Source organism: Notamacropus eugenii, chromosome 2 (assembly GCF_028372415.1).
Source record: "Notamacropus eugenii isolate mMacEug1 chromosome 2, mMacEug1.pri_v2, whole genome shotgun sequence".
In the NCBI taxonomy this organism is placed as follows: Eukaryota; Metazoa; Chordata; class Mammalia; order Diprotodontia; family Macropodidae; genus Notamacropus; species Notamacropus eugenii.
Window position 1 is genome coordinate 72,642,070 of NC_092873.1, and position 22,526 is coordinate 72,664,595.

The 22,526-nt window shown below is 38.0% G+C and overlaps 1 protein-coding gene across 2 annotated transcripts in view; it reads right to left on the minus strand.

Moving 5' to 3' along the window:
- Positions 1-496: 496 nt before the first annotated feature.
- Positions 497-22,526, minus strand: part of PMP22 (peripheral myelin protein 22) — a 55,768-nt gene continuing 33,738 nt past the window's right edge. For both annotated transcript variants that reach the window (XM_072640950.1, XM_072640949.1), the window contains exons 4-5: positions 14,716-14,856; positions 497-1,754 (exon numbers count right to left, since the gene is read on the minus strand). In XM_072640950.1, coding sequence (XP_072497051.1) covers positions 1,591-1,754; positions 14,716-14,856 — 305 coding nt within the window. In that variant the 3' untranslated portion in view covers positions 497-1,590. The remainder of the gene's footprint in view (positions 1,755-14,715; positions 14,857-22,526) is intronic.

Here is a 22,526-nt window from a genome sequence, read left to right on the forward strand (position 1 = left end):
TCACCCCTGGAAGCTTCTTGGAATTAAATCTGGGTCATCCCAATTAGTGTGTTGCAGCTCACAGAAATTTCATCTCAGATGCTTACAATTTATATTTTTATGAAATTTTACAATCCCTTCTAGATAATAATGAAATGTGTATTTTGAAATTATCTATAGATGAACTCATTGTTGACATAATTTAGGATGTACAGATCCTAAAATTCATGAGAACAGATTACACTCATGTAGCCTTGTATAATGAATTTTTAGCTCTAGATCTCAGCCCTTTCCAAAAAGCAGTGAATTATTAGATGTCGTCAGTGGTCTCCCTGAGGAGTAGAAAGGTATGGAACCATAGTTTGACTTTGGCCATCTGCAACATGCTCTAACCAAATGACAGAAACAGACCTACCTTTCAGAGCACTCTTAACACCCCCCTCCTGGCCACCTCCCTCCCCATAATGTGTGTTTATCTACTATCTTTGCTAACCCCACCAAAAAAAGGAAATATCAATGAGTTATTCTGATGTTTATTTCAATGCATTTTAGTCAACAAACTTGTATAAAATCAGAAAGGCAAAAAAAGTTTGGAGTCTGAGCATCAGAAGGCACTGCATACACATCTACAGTTGTTTGCCAATACAAGTCATTGCCAGACATTCCTTTGAAGCAGAGAAAAGAGGCTGCACCCAAATGAGCCCTGAGTGTTCATGGCCCCGGAGAGTCTAGAGGTTTGTCATAAGAAAAAAGAGGAGGGAGTATCATGAAGGTTTTATTAAAAAAAAGAAGAAAGAAATAATAGCAGCCCAAATACAAAAGCAGTTTATATTACACAGAATTATTCAATTCTCCATTTTATCTTATCTTGTAAAACTGTTAACTAAGTTTTCCAGTGAGTAGGTTAAATGACTAGCAATGGTAAAGGAATGGTAAATACATAGCACCATTTTATAGACGTTGCTTAACTGATCACTGATTTACCTATATGAAAGGGAGAAATACTTCAAAATTGCTAGCTATTTTTTGCATGGGTTCTAGTTTTCAAGGAGAGAACATGTCTCTGGAAATACACACAGTGGAGATTTAGGCAATTTATGTTTAATTCATACAGCATAAAGGGGCCTGTGGTTTATGCCCATTTGGTATTAGATGGGCATATATTGTTTTCTAAATGAGGGAAAGTGGTACAGATGTATGGGATGCTTTTAGTTTTAGGTGAGGACAGTAAGGGATGGAGTGGAAGATGGAAGGAAAAACATCAGGTGACATGTTTTCTGATCAGGTGATCAGCTTTTCAAGGAAAAACTAAAACAAAATATTGAATTTTGATTACACTGTTAGTATTTGCACTTTCTTAGGCACTTCTTTAGGGTTTAACTCAAGGCATACGGTCAAGACAAAAGCAAACAATGCTATGTACATACATGTAGAAAGTGTTATAAATAGGTTTTTAAAAAACCATAGATATTATATACATATCAACACAGTAACCTCCCTCCATTATTGTGGTTTGGTTTGGATTTTTTGGTTATTTCTTTTTGTTTCATTGTTTTCTTTTTCCCTTCCACAGGGATATCCAGAGCTTCCTACAAGCAGCTTGGGGAAGTTTCATTCGCGTTTTCGCAAGATGACATAGATCACTCCACTGGTGAGAGCCAAGGGAAGAGCTATCCAGGCCAGGATGTAAGCAAAGCCAAAGGCATAATCCATGCTGTGCTGCCACTCCGTGTGTTTCACTGTGTAGATCGACGCTGCACTCATCACACACAGACCTGCAACGGAAGAGTCACAGGATATGAGAAAAGAATCAACTTAGAGTACACAGCAATCTTAGGGAAAGACAGACTAAGTATTAAATACTTGTTGAGCATCTATCAAATATCATGGAAAATATTAAGTAAAATAAGAAATTTAAGTTAGAAAGATCTGAGTTCAAGTGCTATATCTGATATCCATTAGTAGGGCAAGTCTGCATAAGTCACTTAACCTCTAAGTGTTGCAGACAGCTCTTTAAGACTTAAGTTTCAGAATAGATGCTGATATGTAGTTTTCTCATTTGAAGTTCCCAATACCAGTGAAATCTGCAGGCCTAGTCCACAAAATAAACACAAAAACTACAAAAATTAAAGAACACATAGCTCCTACTCTCTAAGCGCCTTCAGTATACTTTCCATAATTATTTTCTCTCTTCCTGTTGTGCATGCAGCCTTTAGATTTCTCTAATTTTAGGGAAAGTTAGTGACAAAAATAACGTAAAGAGTACCTTCCACTAAATTCTTAGAAAGACGATATTGTGACCAGGAGGTAATATCTTCCTTATCCACTATCTCGGTTAACTCCACCAAAAAATAAAATATCAGTAAGTTATTCTAATATTTATTTCAATAGATTTTAGTCAAGAAAGTTGTATCAAATCAGAAAGGCAAAAAAGATTTGGAGTCTGAGCACCAGAAGGAACTGCATACACATTTATAGTTGTTTGCCAATATAAGTCATTGCCAGATATTCCTTTGAAGCAGAGGAAAGAGGCTGCACCTAAATGAGTTTATGGCTTCAGAGAGTCTAGAAGAAATGAAACTCAGGAAAAAAAAAAACAACAACCACCTCTCTCTTTTATCCATACCGAATCAACCCCAGATGAAGAAAATGTCCTAACATGAAGAAAATGTCCTTCATCCTTATCAAAGTCTCTTGTCATACTTTCAGTGTTACATTGATGAAGTCACAGGTTTTGATCCCAGGAAAAGTGTCCAGAGAGAATGATGTGGTAACCTCACTGTAATATCCTGATCAATGCACATCTGGAGTACTGTGCTTAGTTGTAAGGATCACACCTTGGGAAACACAGTGACAACATTTTCTCCAAAAAGAGTAACCAATGAAGAGAAACCATGGCATATGAGGATAATCTGAAGAAACTAGGAATGGTTACCCTGGGAAAAGAAAGAGTGGAGAGGCAGAAGATAGCTATCTCAAGTATTTGAAGTGCTATCATGTGGAAGATTAAGTTTGTCTTTCTTGGCTTTGAAGAGTGAACTAGGAGCAAAGGCTAGAAGTTGCAGAGGCATATTTTGCTCAGTATAACCAATATCCTCCTAACGATCACAGCTGAGATGTTGTAGAGGGACTTATAGCACTGCCAAGCTGGACCAGATGATCTTTGAGATCGCTTTCAATTCTGAGACTCAAAGATTCCAATACCTATGGTAATACTTAGAGAAAAGGAAGGGGAGAAGAAAGAAAATAAATGAGTGAACTAGAGGACAAAGGAAGGAGAAAGAAGGTAGAGAAAGAAAAAGAGAACTGAATATTCAAAAGAAGTGAAAGAATCTGAAATGGCTATGCAGTGAATGCACTAGTCAATTTCTAATAAGTAGCAGCTTTGCTCACTTGTCTTCCACTGACGTCTGAAGGACTGAGGTAATTCTGTGAACCTTAGATAAGGATGAATGAATGCAAGACAAACTAGAGGGTAAAGGATCTTCTCCTCTCTCAGCATAAGCATTCTCCAGCGAAGGGAGAAGACTCTACTTTGAGTCCCAGTACAGCAGCTCTCCAGACCAGTATCCCAATCATGTCAGTAACATCTCTGCTAAAGTAGAGGGTGAAAAATCCACTGATGTCAACAGCCCTCGCTTATGCCTGCACAAAGTCTACTCTGTTCACTGCTAAAAACAAGGTCTTTGAGTTTCTACCAGAGATCCCATTATAAATTCAACATGCCACTGAGATTACTTTCATTCTAAATTTACCAGATGGCCCCTAGGACCACCTACATTTAACCTCAATACTATTTGAGTTATTTGTACACTGCCACTTTGTTTAAGCAAAGTGCAGAAGTTGGAATATGTTGAATTAATAAGGTCCAGATAGTTTTCTTTTTCAAGTGAGGGAAGAAAACTCCTACTCCATTGGCCCCCTTTGAGATAGCTAGGCAACTGTCTTAGAACTCTAGAATTAGAATCAGAAACTGCTACTGTACTTCTTACCTACAGAAAGCTGACTAAGCCTTGATTCAACATGAAACAACTGCTAATGATGTAATGCATTTTAAAGGAACCATAGTTCGAATCTGCTGGGACTACACCGACTATTGTTAAGACCACTGGTCCTCAAGTATTTTTATCCTGTTAGCCTCCTTACTCTCAAGTTACCACTCCCAGAAAAAAGAATTTCCTATCTATTGAGAGGGGATCTTCTCTCTCTCTTTTTTATAGTAGCATAATTTTTTTATTTAATTAATTTGTTTTCAGTTTTCAGCAATCACTTTCATAAGTTTTGAATATTCTCCCCCTTCTCTCTCCCTCCCTGAGACAGTATGCAATCTTGTATGGGTTCTACACATACATTCTTATTAAACACATTTTCACATTAGTCATGTTGTATAGACAAATTAAAACGAATGGGAGAAACCATGAGAAAAACCAAACCAAAACAAAACATAACACAAGAAAAAATAGTCTGCTTCATCCTGCGTTCTGATTCCACATTCTTTCTCTGGATGTGGATGACATTTTGCCTAAAGAGTCCTTTGGGAGAGGGGATCTTTTCTTTAAGAAAATGTGAAGTTGTCACCTGAACAATGGTCTACTTACAGAAAGAAGGAGGGGAAGTGACCCTAGTGAAGGGTGGTTACAGAATGAGGTACTACTAATAGGGTGCTGCCCAGAAAGGATGTGATAATAAGGGATAAATATAGGATATAATAATGATAATGAACTAATGATAATGCTAGGTCACAAGCTGATAGGTCACAGATGGGGTTTTAGTTAGGAGGAAATACATCAATCAGTTCCTTTTGTGAAATATGATGGCATCTATGCATCCTGGCAGTATTAGTCTATGGGAAACTCTGGGTTGAATCCCCAGCCCACAGACATAAAGATGGAAATTTTTGGTGAGTACATATGGGTTTAGAAAAGCCACATTCTATTTGTGTCTAGTTTCTGGAGCTGGCAGAACTTCACAAATGAAGAAAACTCAATTTAATTAGAATAGTCAGCTGGAATAGTTTTAAGATCAGAAAAAAGAGTTAAGTGAGTTTCATAAGGCTTCACATATTCAGAAGGATCTGTGATGTCATTACTGTGCATGTTTTCTCCAGTAATGCAGATCATGACCCATCCATGCCTGATAATGTCCTGGGAGCCTTTCTCACTTTCTCCTAACATTTCAACTATGCCAGTGGAACACATTGATTATCCCTTGATCTCACCATGACTGACCCATCTTTTTTGATAACACATTTCTTTGGGGAAAAAAAAGAACTTTATTTTATTTCATCACATTTCCTTGTTAGATATTAAAGTCAGCTTATAACCACTAAGTTTTATTTGAAATAATTATTTGGAAGTATGTTGTTCCATAACACAGGCAAATAGCGATACCAGTGTAATATTGGAATTAAAAAGATGAGCTTTTGCTTCTAGCAGAAATTTGCGGACATTAATGGAGCTTTGCAACTTCCCGAAGGCAATTGAGTCTGCTCTCCTCTCGTTTAATTGTAGTCCAACATTGTCCAAGATATAAATAAGTAGGTAGGTAGATAGAATGTAGATTCAGACATACCAAGATCTGTTTAACCATTGCCCAACTGATGGGCACCCTCTTAGATTCTAGTTCTTTTCTTTTTTAATCCTCCTTTCAAGATCAAGAAGTTTGTTTTGCTTCTGGCTATTGCCTCCCCAGTACTATCCTTCCTCCATAACTCTTCCCTCTCATCCTCATCCCCGTGGAGTTTGACATATTTCTAAAAAAACTTTTTGTGGGTATTCAACTCTCCTTTATCCATTTCAGTTAAGAGTGAGGTTCATCAGATACACACTGCCATCTTCCTCAGCATTTATATATATTTCTCTCTCTCTCTACATATATATATATATATATATATATATATACACACGTCTATACCTTTCTCCCTCCTTTGTACCCTAATGTATTGCTTTTACATTTCCTTTTATGGTCCCTATTGAAACCTTCAGAACAAACCATTTCACACCCCGATCCTCTGTGTTGTTTTATAATTTAGCTCCCTCAATATCCCTTTAGGACTTTAAGTTTTCAAGGGACACCTATTTCTTTTTTCCCCCAGTACAGTGAATATATATTTTCTCTGGAGTCCTGTTTGCATTCCAAAGTTTCTATTCAGTTCTGGTCTTTTCTTAAGAAATGCTTGAAAGCTCTGTATTACATTAACGCTCTATACTTTTCTCAGGTCCACCAGGATTATACTCCTCTTTGTAGGGTAATTTATTTTTGGTTGTAAACCTATATCTTTTACCTTTGGAATATTGTATTCCAAGATCTCCTCATATTTATAGTAAAATCTATGAGGTCTCATCTGATTCTGATTGTGGATGTTTGGTATTTGAACTCCATTTTGGACACTTTCAGTTTTTGACATTCCTGAGGCTTTTTCTTTTGGGGGTTTGTATCAGGATGTGATCGATGGATTCTTTTTATTTTGCCTTCTGTTAGGAAAGGAGTAACCTTGAGCCTGGTGCTTTAGACCACTTGACCATCCTGACACACATTTGAATTGTCTTACGAAGATTTTGATGATCACCTGACAGGGTAAGATACCAGGTCCTTTCTCGAACTTAAGTGCCAAACATTCAACTCTGACAGGTGGACCATGTTGTTCAAAGGCCAAATGTACACTTGCCAAAAAGACTATTTTATGGCAAACTCATGCAGGGCAAATACTCACGTGGTGGTCAGAAAAAGTGATACGAGGACACTCTCAAGGTCTCTCTTAGGAATTTTGGGATAGATTGTGTGACAAGAGAAACACTAGCACAGGACCAGCAAGCGTGGCATGCCCTCATCTCTGTGAACAAAGCAGAACTGACAAAGCTCAAAAGAAATGCAAGATGTGCAGATTTAGAGAATCCACTCCAAATGTTCACACGGCTATTTGTGCCTGACCTGTGCCAGATTCATATTGGTCTGATTAACCACAGTCAGATTTGACTCTAACACGGTGATATCATTTTGGTCGCCTTCAAGAACAAAGGCCAACAATGAAGCAAGCAATTCTGCCTCCTATTGTGAATAGACCTGGGCAGTTTTTATTTGTATTATCTTGAAATACAGTGTCCAAGCCTTCTTTAATGATGGTTTTCAGGGAGTTGAAATTATCTTTTGAATGGTTTCCTAGATCAGTTGTTTTTCATATCAGATATCTTACATTTTCTTCTATCTTCTCAATCCTTCTATTTTGTTCGAATATTTCTTGATGTCTCATAGTTACCGATTTTTGTTTGATCTGTTCTAGATTTTTTAACATTTTCTCTTCTAAGCTATTCTTTTTTCAATTTGCTTCTCCAGACCCTTTATTTCTTTTTAAAAAATTTTTCTCTTTCATTTCTTCTAGGTAATCAGGTAGTACTTGTAGAAAATCCATTCTTTCCTTTGAGTCTCTCCTTGTACTTTTTACAGAGTTAATTTTTTCTCCTTTTGGGTGTTCTCTAGATTTATAATACTTTTAAATACTGGCTGATTTTTTTTAAAATTTTCTAATTTTTTCAGCTTTAGTTCTTGGATGTGGAGCTTTGTGCCATGGCCACCTGCTGTGATGTTTGGGTAGTATGGTCCATCCTGTTTGGCTTTACCCTATATCTTCACTGACCTCCATCACTCAGTGTTAGGTACCCCTTATATTTAAGTTAAGAGCATTGGACCTTCAGGGCCCTTTATGGTATCAAAAGAAAGTATTAGGAATTTGGAGACCAGGGCACCTGAGCTATCCACATCTTAGAGGTACCACTGCATTTTCATTCACTAGAGCTGTTCTCCAACTCCATTCCTCTTAATTACCCTGTCCTTGTGACGGGGATGGGGGTGGGGAGGTGGTGTTGGGAGGGTGTTGGGAGGGAGCTCAGGAAGGAGAATTTTCTCAAAGCTGAGAGACTATGGATTTGCCTGCTTTGGAGATGACTTTCCTGGCAGATGTCTTTTCTATTTGTCCACGGGTTGCTGGCTAACTTTTTGAGTAATTCTGTTTTGGAAGAAGTCACTGTTATTAACCCTTGAATTTCTTGATCATTACTCTTTCTGGTACAAATTTCAGGTGTTTTCTGAGGATATTCAAGCAGCCATCCTGACTACAAGTTCATACTGGTCTCTTAAAGCAAGCCATAGGAATTTACTCTCTGGGGCCTGAAATATCAGTCCCTTGGGAATGAACAAATCTCTTAACTCCATAACAAAGTCATAAAGAACACGAATCCCTAGTCAACACACTGTTGTCTAGGAATGTGACAAGGTGCAATTCTTGATGATTTTAATCTTACCCCAAGTATTACTACCTTAGTATTTGCTTCTGTGCTGCCAAATAAAGCTTTTCTGCTGTCATGTTCTGTAAGACTGCAGTTCGTACGAATACTTGACATTGAGCCAGAACTATCGCTGAAACAAATAAAGTCACTACAATTCAGACTATGTAAGCAAGATTTGTAATCTCTGGACTGCTTGTTAAATGCCATTTGAAGCCTACTGGCCAAATACTAGAATAATGGCCTAGATAGACTGTTTGATCACTCAGTATACTAACTAGGTAATAGGGACAGAAAATTAAAAACAAAACAATCTCTTCCCTTAAGGAGCTTACATTCTATTGGGAAATATACAAAATGGTTACTGGGGAGTGAGAATGGGATGAGATCCACTACTCCAGCCTTTGTCTTACTTTTTATTTTTGAGGGCAGAAAACTTAAAAGAGTACTACTGATTACTATCAAGAATCTTTTGCTCTGGAACCTACAGCCTTAAAACCAGGAATATTTTACTCAGTGTACATCCTCAGGGAGAGGCTAAGAATTACTAATAAGTGAGGAAACAAACCCCTAACTTAAGCACTTACTATGTGCCATGCACTGTGCTAAGTGCTTAAAAATATTATTTCATTTGAACAACCCTGAGAGGGAGGTGCTATTATCCCTATCTTGCGAGTGATGAAACTGAGGCAGACAGAGGTTAAGTGATTTGTTCAGGGTCACACAGTGAATAAATGTCTGATACCAAATTTTCCTGATTCCAGACTCAGCTCTCTATCCCTTGTGCTGTCTAGAGGAGACATTCCCTTACTACCATCCAGGGACTGATGCTCCAAGGACAGGACTTCTGATACTCCCGACAGCATAGAGTGAAGACACAATGGACCAGAGAACTCATCTAATTCAGATTATTTATTTTACAGATGAGGAACTTGAGGTCCAAAGAGAAAGAGCAGCTTAATTAACAAGAATCATTTAATTAACACTTTCCTCAAATCATCAGAAAGGCCATAAGCATGAAGTTGTACAAAATTTGAACACTGATAACTTTATATAGTTTTTCAAGTTCTGTCTCTCATAATATTTTTATGACACTTGATTTATTTTTGTCTTCAATATTCTTGGTAGCAACTTAATATAGCTGACAGATTTTTGAACGTGGAGGTGTTCATCTCTTACCATTTAATTCCCCATTCAATAAGCTCTGCTGATAGCCTCCAGAATCAAATACTACATCCTCTGTTTGGCACTCAAAGCCCTTCATGACCTGACCCTTCTACCTTTCTAATCTTCTTACACTTTCCACCTTCCCCATCTTTCCCCACCTCCTCAACCCTGTATTCCAGTTATCTAATGACATTGTCCTTCCTGATATTCCTTGAATAAGACACTTCATCTCTTGACTCTGGGTATTTTCACTGGCTGTCCGTCATGCATGGAATTCTCCCCCTACCCCCAATCTCTGCCTTCTGGCTTCCTTCAAGTCCCATCTAAAATATCATTTACAGAAAGCTTTTCCCAATCCCTCTTAATTCTAATACCTTCCCTCAGTGGATTATTTCCCATTTTTCCTCTATATAGCTTGTTTGTACCTAGTTATTTGCATGTATGTTGCCCTACCCATTAGATTGTGAGCTCCTCATGAACAGGGACTGTCTTCATCTTTCTTTATATCCCCAGTGATTAGCACAGTGCCAGGTACAGAGCAGATGGTTAATAAATGTTTATCAACTGATTTGATTGTTCTGATCCTAAGCTTGCCAAATGATATGGCAAATAAAATTCATACAAATATGAATTTCCATATACCTTGATAAAAAGAATTCACTGGGATAGTCAACACAAATTTAATGAAAAGATGCGACCCCTCATTTTAAGTTAACAAATTGGCATTCTAGATATATTAATCCCTTTAGAGTTTGGTTGGCTGCATCAATCTTCCAGAATCTGATGTGTCTTCTAACTCTACATCCTAAAAGCCCCTTTCCCTGACCCATTTTACAGATGAGAAAATTGAAACTGATAATTATGCTTAACATTCTAGTAGCCTAAATATGACTGAGAAAAACAATTTAATATGTAATGGAATGATTAACGGTAAAATAGTTTTCTGTGCTGAATATCATATCATATGTAATTATGAGGCATCATCTTTTCAAACAGCATTTTCTTAGCATCCATTCCAACTCAAGTAGCTTGAGTGCTTGTAGAAGAGATGTGTATCCTTTGTTACAAACATATAGGAAAAGCTAAAAAAAAAAAGCTATCCCTAAGCTATGTTTGGAGATTTCCTAGTATAAAATTCAAGAGAAGGCATAGAGAGGATGACCTTCTTGGTCTTCATCTAATTGAAGGATGGCCTTCAAGATCTGATTCTGCCTACTTGAACTAAGGGCCTTAGGCCCTGTATCATGGTTTACATATGTTTTATATTTCTTATCTGAGACATATTTTTTCATCCTAGTAGAATATAAGTTCCTTGAGGTTGGGGACTATTTACTTTTTGTCTCTCGGTGTCTGTACTGAGTGAATGAATGAATGAAATCTTCTCATTCTGATGCTTATTTGCCTGACTACCATAGGATAATTCTGCTTTTAATGTTAGCTACCTTCTACTCCTTGTTCCTAGTTCTGCCTTTGGGGCTAAGAAGAGCAAGCTGTGATACAGTGGAGTGGGCACTAAGTTTGGATGTATAGCACCTAAGTTCAAATCCCAATTGATACTTTGACAGTGTCATTTGACAGTAAATAAGTAAGTCATTTATTCTCACAGAGTCTCAGTTTCCTCACCTGTAAAAGAAGGGTATTGAATTGCCTCTAAGGTCCTCTCTGGCTCTAAATCTATTATTCTAATGTTACTCCTTCAGAATATAAGTATGTATTATTATATATCAGAATACTTACATATATTCTAACTTATTGGCTTTTTTTTTTTCACCCCTCATCCTTCTTGATCTCTCCCAGGCCATCTCCCTTTTACTAGCCACTATCTCCTCTTTTCCCCAATCTTAACTCCTTGGTGAACTAATTCAACTCAACACTATCCTCCTCTCTTGAACCCCTAGTCCCTTTAATATGTAGCTGATTATATGCAGCCAAGCCTCAGTCTCAGATCATTCCCACCATTTGTTGACTTTGTGCCTACACGTGCTCTGCTGAATGAAGGTAGAGAAAACCATTCGATCAATGTGACTGGATCCACTACAAATTTCATGTTAGATAAGCTCAAATGGGCCCTTGCTGCTGCTCAGCAATCATACTACACCTCCCTTTATCAATATACCACACTACTTTCCACAGCAGCTCTTCATCCCTCAACTTCTCTCTTCAATCTTTTCATCCCTCCTTAAATCTCCTATGGCTCTCCTTCCCCCCCCCTCTTTCAGCTGAGAACCTTCCCTCATATTTTACAGGAAAAATTAAGGCCATTTGTGTTGAGTTCCCTCTTCTCCCCTCTTTCTCATCTTCTCAGGTGCCGTTTGCCACTTTTTCCTTGACCTATTTCACATTATTAAGTTGCCTTACTCCTCACCAAGGCTAATCCCTCTACTTGTTCAAGCAATTCCATTTCATCCCATCTCCTCCAACAGATTGCCTTCTCTGTTAACCCCACTCTCTGTTTCAATCTCTCCCTCTCTACTCTCTCACTTCCTACTGCCTAGAAATACGTCAAATATTTCCCTCATCCTGGAAAAAAAAACCCAGCTAAGCCTTTACTTGATCTTTCCATCCCTGCTATCATCCGATTTCTCTTCTGCCCTTTGTAACTAAATTCCTAGAAAATGCTGTTCACAATAGGTTCCTCCACTTTCTCTCTTCTCCCTCTCTTCTTAACCTCTTACAGTCTAGCATCTGACCTTGCCATTTCACTGAAGTTATTCTTTTTAAAATTACTAATTACCTCTTAGTTAGCAAATCCAAGGGCCTTTTCTAAATCTTCATTCTCCCTGACTTCTCTACAGCTACTGACACTGTTGATCACTCTCTCCTCCTCTTCTTTCTAGGTTTTTGGGACACCACTCTCTCCTGGTTTTCCTGTTACCTATCTGAATGCTCCTTCTCTGTCTCCTTTTTCTGTATCCTCCTCTAGATTATGCCCTCTAACCAAAGGTGTCCCTCAGAGTTTTATTAAGGTTTATAAAGCACTTTACAAATACAATCTTATTTTGTTTTCACACTAACCTTACAAGTTAGGTGCTATTTTTATCCCAGTCTTACATATAAATAAACTGAGGCACACAGGTTAAGCATCTTGCTCAGGTTTACACAACTAATAAGTGACTGAGACAGGATTTGAACATAGATACTTAATAAATAATACTGGGTTCTCTTCTCCCTCTATATAACTTCATTTGGTGATCTCATCAACTTTCATAGATTTAATTATCATCTTTAAGCTGATTCTTAAATCTACCTTTCCTGCCCCAATATCTCTGCTGACCTCTAATCTCACATCTCCAACTGCCTTTCAGACAGCTTAAATTGGATGTCTAGTAGACAACTTAAACTTAATATGTCTAAAACAGAATTCATTATCTTTCCTCTTAAACCTTCTCCACCCTCCCCTTCCCCTTCCCTATTTCTATAAAGGCCTTGTCACTCAGGCTCCCAACCTAATAGTCATCCCGGACTCCTCACTCTCTCTCATCCAAGCTGTTGATTTCACCTTTACAACACCTCTTTCTCTCCTCTGATGCTGCCACCACTCTAGTACAGGCCCTTATTGCCTCATATCTATATTGCTGTAATAGACTGCAGGTGCGTCGGGTTGCTTCAAGTCTGTTCCAATCCATCCTCCATTTAGCCATTAAGATGCTTTCCTAAAATGCAGATCTATTCATGTCACTGGCCCCCACCTCCCACCCCAAACTCCAGTGACTTCTTTTGCTTTCAGGAGCAAATACAAAATGCTCTGTTTGGTATTCAAAGCCCTTTATGACCTATTCCTCTCCTGTGTTTCCAGTCTTCTCACGCCTTTCTCTCTGACACATAGTCTTTTATCCAGCGACACCAGCCTCCTGGCTGTTCCATGAACAAGACACTTCATTTCTCAGTTAAGAGAAATCTGGTTGTCCCCTGTGCCTGAGAATCTCTTCTTCCTCCAATGTGACTACTGGCTTCTTTTAAGTTCCAATTAAAGTCCCACTTTCTATGTGAAGAGGTCTCTAACATCTCTTAATTCCAGTGCCTCTCATAATCATTTTCTATTTATCCAGTTCAGAGCTTGCTTTGTATGTATTTGTCTGCATGTTGTCTTCCCCATTAGATTCTAAGCTCCTCGAGAGCAAAGATTGTCTTTTGTATCCCCAGTATCTTTTTAGCACAATGCCTGACACATAGTAGGTGCTTAATAAAGATTTACGGAATTGAATCTAGGTTGAAATCCTGTCTCAGTCACTCATTACTTGTGTGAACCTGAGCAAGCCACTTAACCTGTGTGCCTCGGTTTATTCATGTGTAATATTGGGATAAAAATAGCACCTACCTTGTAGGGTTAGTATGAAGACAAAATAAGATTGTACTAGTAAACCTTAATAACTACATAAATGCTAAGTTGTTATTGTCATTGTTATAAATCTTATATGTATCTTGCTTGTATATATTCTGTGAACTTCCTGAGAGCAGGGACTATCTTTTGCTTTCTTTGTGTTCTTCAAGCTTAGCACAGTGTCTGGCATATAGTGTTTGTTAGTGGATGAATATGATTCTACGAAGTCAAATATCTCTTCTACATGAAAGTCATCCAAGTTTGTTTTTTTTTTTTAAAGATAGTTATCATGTTCCTTATTGGGTTTTTTTTCCTATAGGATAAAAAGACCAGTTTGATCTTTACATGGCATGGTCTCCAGTCAACTCACTATCCTAGTTACCTTTCTCTGGATACCTACCAGCCCTGCTCCACTCCAGAGTCCATTTTGGGGTGTGTGTGTGGGGTAAGTATTCCTTATTCTATGCAGAAGTTGTCCCAGTTCCCTAGGAGTCCTTGCATAACATTATGCATAATTTGCATAATAATATGTATAATATTATGCAAGGACACCTAGGGTTGATACAATTAATATGTCATACTTGGCTCCACAGATCAGATTTTACACAAGAACAGATTCTATGAAACAAGGGCCAGTTGAGATAAGAGCAAATAAATCTAAAGTCTCCGCAGTTCTTGAGGAGTAAGTGAATAATTACTTTGAATAGGGCAGTGACCAGGGAAGTACTTTGATGCCCAGGCTTAAAAGAGCCACTTTTCTAAGTCTGCCTTTCTCAGAATCTCCTTCTCAGATTCTGTCTTCACTTTCTGAAGAAACATTTGTCCACCTTCACATTTCAAAGATTATTGTATCAATGATATTCAATATGTTCCAAAAATCATCGTGTGTCTGTATGTCCTATGTCTTCTCTTCTGATGCTTCAACTTTCTTCCCACTGTTCCACCCATGTTGCTATGGAAACGACTTACCAGAGAGGATCTGGAATATTCCAGTGATATAAAATCGTCCACCTTTGGTGAGAGTAAAAAGCTGGCAGAAGAACAGGAACAAGGAAATAACACTGAATATAATGGAAAGGATCATGGTGGCCTGAACGGATTGGAGCCATTCTGGAGGGAAAGAAAGGATAGAAACAATTAGGAAAACAGCTCATACTTTGACTTTATGGTTGAAAAAGGTCCAAAGGGGTTGGGAGAGCTAATTGTACACACCATAAGAGAAACTGAACAGAAACTATCAGGGTAGTCACAAACACTGGCACAAATAGCTCAAGAAACATGTTGTCTTAGAAAAATTTGTGGTAAGCAATCTTATTGCCAACAGGAAAACCAGGAGCAAGACTTGATGAGGTTACAAATAAAAATCTCCAGAAAACTAGCTTAGCCCTGTAACCACTGTAACTTTTTATATTTTAGCTACTTTTAAGAGAAATAATTCCAAAATTTAATACATACTCTTTTATCTTAATAAACAGAATATAGAAAACATAATCAGTTAGCAAGCACTTATTAAATGCTTACTATATGCCAGAATATAATAAACACATAGCTAAGTTCTGGGAATAGAAATAAAAAGAAAAAAAAATAGTCTCTACCATTAAGGAGTCTCCAGTCTAATGGGGGAGACAAAATATATAAATCAGTGGATATAGGATAAATACAGAATAGATAGAAAGTAAACTTAGAGGGGAGAAAAACAGCAAAGGCTTCGTAGAGGAGGGGGATATTAAAAGAAGCCAGGGATTCCAAGACTTAGAGGTTGGGAAGGAGAACATTTCAGGAAAAGAGAGCAGCCAGTGCAAAGGCACAGATATGGAGTGCTATGTGCAAGGAATAGCAAGCCAGTATGACTGGATGTAAGAGGTTAGAAAATGAGATAATTAGAAAGGACCAGGTTATAAAGATCTTTGAAGGTCAAACAAAGGTCTTTATATTTAATCCTGGAAGTAATAGGGTGTGACTGGGTTTACTGAATAGAATGTGATTTATACCTCAGAAAAACCACTTTTGGAAGCTGGATTGGAATGGGGAGAGATAAGCAGGCTGATCGTTCAGAAGGCTACTACAAAGAGGATGGTGGTTGTGTGAGTTGAGAGAAGGGGACATTTATGAGTGATGTTGCAGAGAAATAAATTAGAAGATTTGGCAACTGATTGGATATATGGGATATGTGATAGTAGTTGAAGAAGGTAGACATCATGTTGACTTTGTGAACCTGGGTAACTGGGTGACCTAGTGATTGAGTGACTCACTTTACCTATAAAGTTGGTGCTTCTGAGTAACAGGCAAGTTCAGAAGGGGGAAAGGGTGGAAGGAAAAGATAAGTTCTGTTTTTGTTAGGTTGAGTTTAAGACTCCTGTGGGACAAGAAGGTTGCATAAATATATCTAGGAATCATTTGCATAGATATGATAATTAGCCCATTAGGTCACTAAGAGAAAATATAGAGAAAAAGAGAGGGTCCAGGACAGAACTTTAGGTTGCACTCACTGTTTGTGGGAGTGATGTTGATAAGATTCAACAAAAGAGACTGAAAAGAAACTGAGAGAAGGAGCTTTCAGCTCCTTAGTCTCAATTTTTCTGGTGAAGGATGAGACAGCCAAGTAGGTAAGGCATGGAGTGGCATGGAAAGCTTGAGGAGAGAACAAAAAGTTTGTTGGAGAATGTAATAGGGAATCTCTTAGGGAGAAGTAGTAAGATCATTTTGCTATAGTGAAGGCCCATTTGAGATTAGCTAACATAAATTTTAATGGACCCAGTCAGCAATTTCATAATTCCCTCCAGTACCATTCAGTAGCTTATAAGTAAGAGTGAGGAAGGAACATAATAGGACTAATCTAGGATTGGAGTTTGTCTAGTATGGTGACAGAACAAGGAATCAAGGGATTCAAGATTAGAGGATACTGGAGAATTGAACTAATGCACCAAGGAGTCAACACTGGGAAAGAAGGAAAATGCAGGGAGAGCTTTGGGTCATATTGAGAGGTGGAGGGATTACACAATAAGAATAAAGAGAATACTTGGGGGAGGGAGGCATAGGGAGAGTTAGAAAGATAAAATTGTGATCAGATAAGGAAATTCAGAGTTCTTGAACACGGAAGTGGAATATTTATGGTGATGGCAGAGTCATTGGTATAACCATTCCTCCCCGAAGGACAGGTAGAATGAATGAACAGGTCGTAAGAGTTGAGAAGAATGGTGAACTGGGAAGTTAGAATATTTGAAAGAATGCCATTATGCATGCTGTCTCGTAGATGAGAAAAGGAGTTGGGATGGGGAGAAAGACTACAAACTAGGCACTAAACTTTTTGGGAAAAGAAGAACATTCTGGAGATTGATAAATAACAGCTATCAGAATCTAGACACTATGCTAAATTTGGATCGACAGAAACTCAGTGATGGTGGTAGTAAAAGAGATTGGAAGTGGAAATGAGAAGCAAAGGAAATTGAAGTCCCTCAACAATGAGAACAGATATGAATGACAGGGTAGTCAGTGTTATCAAGAGGGAGACATTGTGTCAGTGACTGCCAAAAGATGGAAGGAGTGAGAAAGGCACAGGTTTAAGATCAAAGAAAGTGTATGGAGTAGTCATTCCAAAATGCACAATAGAAGAAATAGGCAGATACCAAACAGAACACTCTGGGTGAAGGGGAGGTTAGTGGGAATGAAAATGAGGGAAAGGACAGCTGAAGTTTGTTCTTTGACAATCAGGGATTATATATATAATTAGCTGCCTTATGTCTTTCTCTTTTTTTTTTATGGTTTTCTTAAACTTTTTTTTAAATTCTTTGTTTAATTTTTCAAGTGCTCATTTTTTATCTACACAATTAAATAGTAAACTCTTTGAGGTCTGGGATCAAGTCTCAAATGAATCTAATATTAGTTTTTTATTTGTTTTGTTTATTCTGTATGCCTGCAATGTCTTCCCCTTCCTCTACCTGTTTATTTCCTACCCATCTCTAAAGCTTAACTCAAGTCCTACATTGCAGAAGGGGGCATTTCCTGATTTCTTAGAGCAAGTAATGATTTCTTCCTCACGAAATACTTTGTTTATATATCCTTAGTATTCACTCATCATGTAAAGTTATATATTATAGTTATTTGGGTAGGTATCATACTGCCCTCTTAGGCTGTAAGTTTGATAAGAATAGGGACCACTGCCGTATTTAAATTGTATCTCCTCCAAAGACTAGCACAGGCACTTTTACATATATGCTTTATAAATGTTTGCTAATTTTCAATGATTTCTATTCTTCACCTATGTATTCAATAAAGATTTGTGGATTTGATCATGCAGTCCTAAAATGAGTACATATGATAAAGAAATCCAACACCAACTCCTGAAATGCTTTCAGAAGTCACAAAAATTAAAAGTTAATATTTAATATGTAACCCATTAAAAGAAAATCCTAGCAGGCAGAGTGCCTAGTTTGGTGTCTTACTGTTTGTTGAATTAAAATGAAACACTTTCCTGAAAAGAAGAGGGAGAAAGCAACATGACCTATCTCTTATATTTGTCCTGATAAAATACACATTCTGCTCTTAGCTTTGGAAAGATCTCAGATGAAGGAACTCAGATGAGGTCCAAAGAGATAAAATGACCTACCCAGTGTCACACACAAAGCATGTGGCAGGGCTGAGATTTGAGCCCAGGTCTTCTGACTCTGATAAATGGCTCTACATTGGGATAAGGGGAAGCAAGGAGCATTATCTGTAGGTGCTCTGCCCAAAGGAATATAAATTTTGATTACTGAAACCTTGCAAGATATCTTGGGGACTAGGGGTTAGATTTCTTGTAAGGACCATGTCTTAAACCCAAATCACTCTGGTTTTCATTTGATTGGTCAAAACAGGTCCTAGTCCAAGCCTCACTTGGTCACTGGTTGGTCTCTGATGGCTCAGAGAGAGGATAAATAGCAATTGCTTCTGTTTTGGCCAGAAATCCTGAAGGCCTTACCCTCCCAGATTGATTTTTTTTTGAATAGATAAAAGACAACATTCTTTGCCTCATTTCTTACCTACTCTTAATCACCTAATAGGCATTGCCTCAGATAAACTGAGACTTGGGAAAGACCTTCGCTAAAAAAGGTCAAGGTCTCCCACTGTGTTGGGACTGGAAGCTCAATTCCGTGTGGACGGTCTCGGGCGGGTAAAAGTGGGACTTCTAAATCTTAGAGTCTTACGAGGCCCTCCATGAACAGCGGGGGTTCGAGAAGGTCAGACTGAGCTAGCTCGGCTAGCTCGGGTATTTCCGCCTCTCCCCCGAGATACCTGATGGGTGGAGTCTCCCTGCCCTCGAGGTCGTCCCGGATTGGAGCACACCTAGTTACCTAACAGCATGGTATTGAGATGCAAACTGTGTGGCTGAAGATTAAGTAGGATTGAGGAAGCCAGAAAGCTCTCTCTTAGCACGTGTGGAGCCAAAGAGAAAAGTAGGGCTCCGCTTCTTTTCTTTCTTCTCTCCCCTCCCCCTCTCTCCCCGCTTGTACTTCTACTTCCAATCCCTTAAGCTTAGCCTCCTTAGGAAATCTCCCCCTCTTCCTCCTAAGGAAGACCCCCCTGCACTTGTAACCGAAACCCTGAAATAAAGCTCAACCCCTGTTTGACTCTGGAACGTCCTTTCTCTCATACGTTTATCCGGTTTGGCCAACCGAAGACCTGGGACAGGTAAGAAAGACTCGGGTAGCCCAATACAGGCCTCTAGGCTTGGCACCACTGCATCCAGAGCCATCTCTAGTCATCCTGATTTATATCCTGTCACTGGACCCAGATGGTTACAGAGCAGCGAGTGAGGCTGGTGACTGCACAACCATCCCTCACTTCAATCTAATTCATTTGCAAGTCATGGCATCACCTTCCTGATGTCCTGAACAAACAGTAAACAAAATAGGCAAACATCTTTTTATTATTTTTATTATATTTATTATATTATTTTTATTATTTTATTATATTTAATTTATGTATGTTTAAACTTATAAATTATTAATTTGGTTGCATTAATTTGTTAAAAGTTAAAGGGGAAGGAAAGAGACAAATCTAGTTTCTTCTTAAGGGAGGGGAAAAAAACCCCAAACAGCAGCATTCCAAGTTTCTGTGGTTGCGGAGAGCTACTGCATTGGTCACTTGGTTGGTTCTGAAGTGGTGATAGGAAAAGGTGCAGGGAAAGCAGTTAACTACAGAAAACCAGAAACCAAAGAAAATTTGCTAGAATTTTCTCTAATAAAAAACAAAGATAGAGTTATCATAAATAAAACATTTTTAAAAATTGCTTAGTTTTTGAATAAGACTTAGGGTGTTTAGGTACAGTGTGACTTCAGTTTAGCTACACTTTTGTTCCTGACTTATGGACTTCTTTAACTACATGAAGTATGTTTGCCAATTAATGGAATAAATAGTGTATCTTCTTAACTTTTTATGGAAAGTATCTTTTGCCACAACCTCTTTCTCTTCAGAGTTAAGTTATACTACATCTCTCCTTCCTCCTCCCCAGAGTGGTGCTTTAAGGCAGTGAAAAAAAATTCTGAGAAAAGTAAAAAATGAAGGGAAAGCAATTAGCCCTTTTCAGTTCAATGAATGAAAATTCCAACCTAGAGTCATAGTTTGAGATTGTACGCATAAATGAAAAGCACAACTGACTGGAAATCAGAAACCGTGGGTTCTAATCCCAGTTTCATTAGCTACAGGACCTTAACAAACTTCTGTTTCACTTTCTAGATCTCAGTTCCCATTCGTAAAGAATATTAAGAGAGTGGATACCTATAGTTTCTTCCTGCTCTGGCCATCTGTGGTTCCATATTTACCAGATGAGATCCTGTGACATGTATTTAAAACCCTTTTTTTTTCCATTTTTTTTTAATTTAACTTTTAACATTCATTTTCACAAAATTTTGGGTTACAAATTTTCTCCCCTTTTATCCCCTCCCCCCCAAACACCAAGCATTCTAATTGCCCCTATGACCAATCTGCTCTCTCTTCTATCATCGCTTTCTGCCCTTGTCTCCGTCTTCTCTTTTATCCTGTAGGGTCAGATAGCTTTCTATACCTCTTTACCTGTATTTCTTATTTCCTAGTGGCAAGAACATTACTCGACATTTGATACTAACACTTTGAGTTCCAACTTCTTTACCTCCCTCCCTCTCCACCCCTTCCCTTTGGAAGGCAAGCAATTCAATATAGGCCAAATCTGTGTAGTTTTGCAAATGACTTCCATAATAGTTGTGTTGTATAGGACTAACTATATTACCCTCCATCCTATCCTGTCCTCCATTACTTCTATTCTCTTTTGATCCTATCCCTCCCCATGAGTGTCGACCTCAAATTGCACTCTCCTCCCCATGCCCTCCCTTCTATCATCCCCCCCACCCTGCTTATCCCCTTATCCCCCACTTTCCTGTATTGTAAGATAAGTTTTCATACCAAAATGAGTGTGCATTTTATTCTTTCCTTTAGTGGAATGTGATGAGAGTAGACTTCATGTAAAACCCTTTTTTTTTTTTTTCAAATAAATCATTAGAACTAACACATAGAACATCTTAAGAAAAGATGAGGCAGATCAAATATCTCTGCAGCTATTACAATAATGTCTCCAAAGTCTACAAAGTCTATATGCTAAGTTGGTTAGAAACAAAATTCTAGTTAGAATCCATAAAAACAATTTAGAATAACTTAAAAGACATTGTAACATTGTATGCTATCCTTTCCTCTTAATGTTTGCATTTTATGGGATTCTGTATTTTTGAGGGAATTTAAAAATGTATATACTACATCTCTACATGCTAAAGATAGGTTAGCAGTTTTATAGAATCAAGGTCAGTCAAGTCAAGGTCAAATAGATACCTGATTTTTTCTATAATATCCCTCTACAACAAGGGAGTCATCTGGTCTCCACTTGAAAACTTTAGCGATGGGGAACTCACTACTGTGCCAAGGAAAATTTATATACACACATATGTATGTACATATGCATTTCTATATATGTAGAATAAATTGTGTGTGTGTATTAAGGTACAGGAATGGCTATGGGGGAGTTATGGTAATATTAGAAAATATATTTGAAAGCAATGTTAATCTTCCATATAAAAGGAATTTGGAAGGTAATATTTATTGTTGCTGTTGGATGTCAAAAATATTGTTTTTCTAAAAAACATTGTTTTCTAAAAAAAATTGTCAAAGATGGACTATGTCTTAGGGTCATAGAATTTAGAGCTTGGACCTTAGAGATCAACTTATGCAATTCCATCATTTTACAGTTAAGGAAAATAACGTAGAGAGACAATGACTGAGTCATGTCTAAGTATTGGCCACAGCTCTTACAGTGGGTTTTCAGTTTCAAAAAGCACAGATAGTACTATGGACAGAATTTCTATATTTTCTTTGGATTCTCGTTATTGTGAATAAAATCCTTGGGCTTTCCACTGAAGTTATAAGGTGCAGAAAATCAGCTTATGGTTTCCCCAAATTTACCACCTAATTTAGTTTCACCTTGGGTAGAAGTGAGCACAGGAAAAAAAATTAATTGTGTAGACAGCAGTTGGTTCTATCAGCCTTAAAAGGCTCCACATTTGCACCCTAGATTAATTTCTTCTTGATAGCCAAAGAAATCACTGAAGATAATTCACTCCACCAGGAAGGGATTTTGGGGAATATAATAGCTTTCTTCACTAGTGAAACATTATTTCTTCACCTCATTTTCCTTAACTATAAAATGATGGCTTTGGATTAGATGGTCTCTAAAGTCCTAGGTCTAAATTTTATGACCCCATATAGCAATATGATGTGCT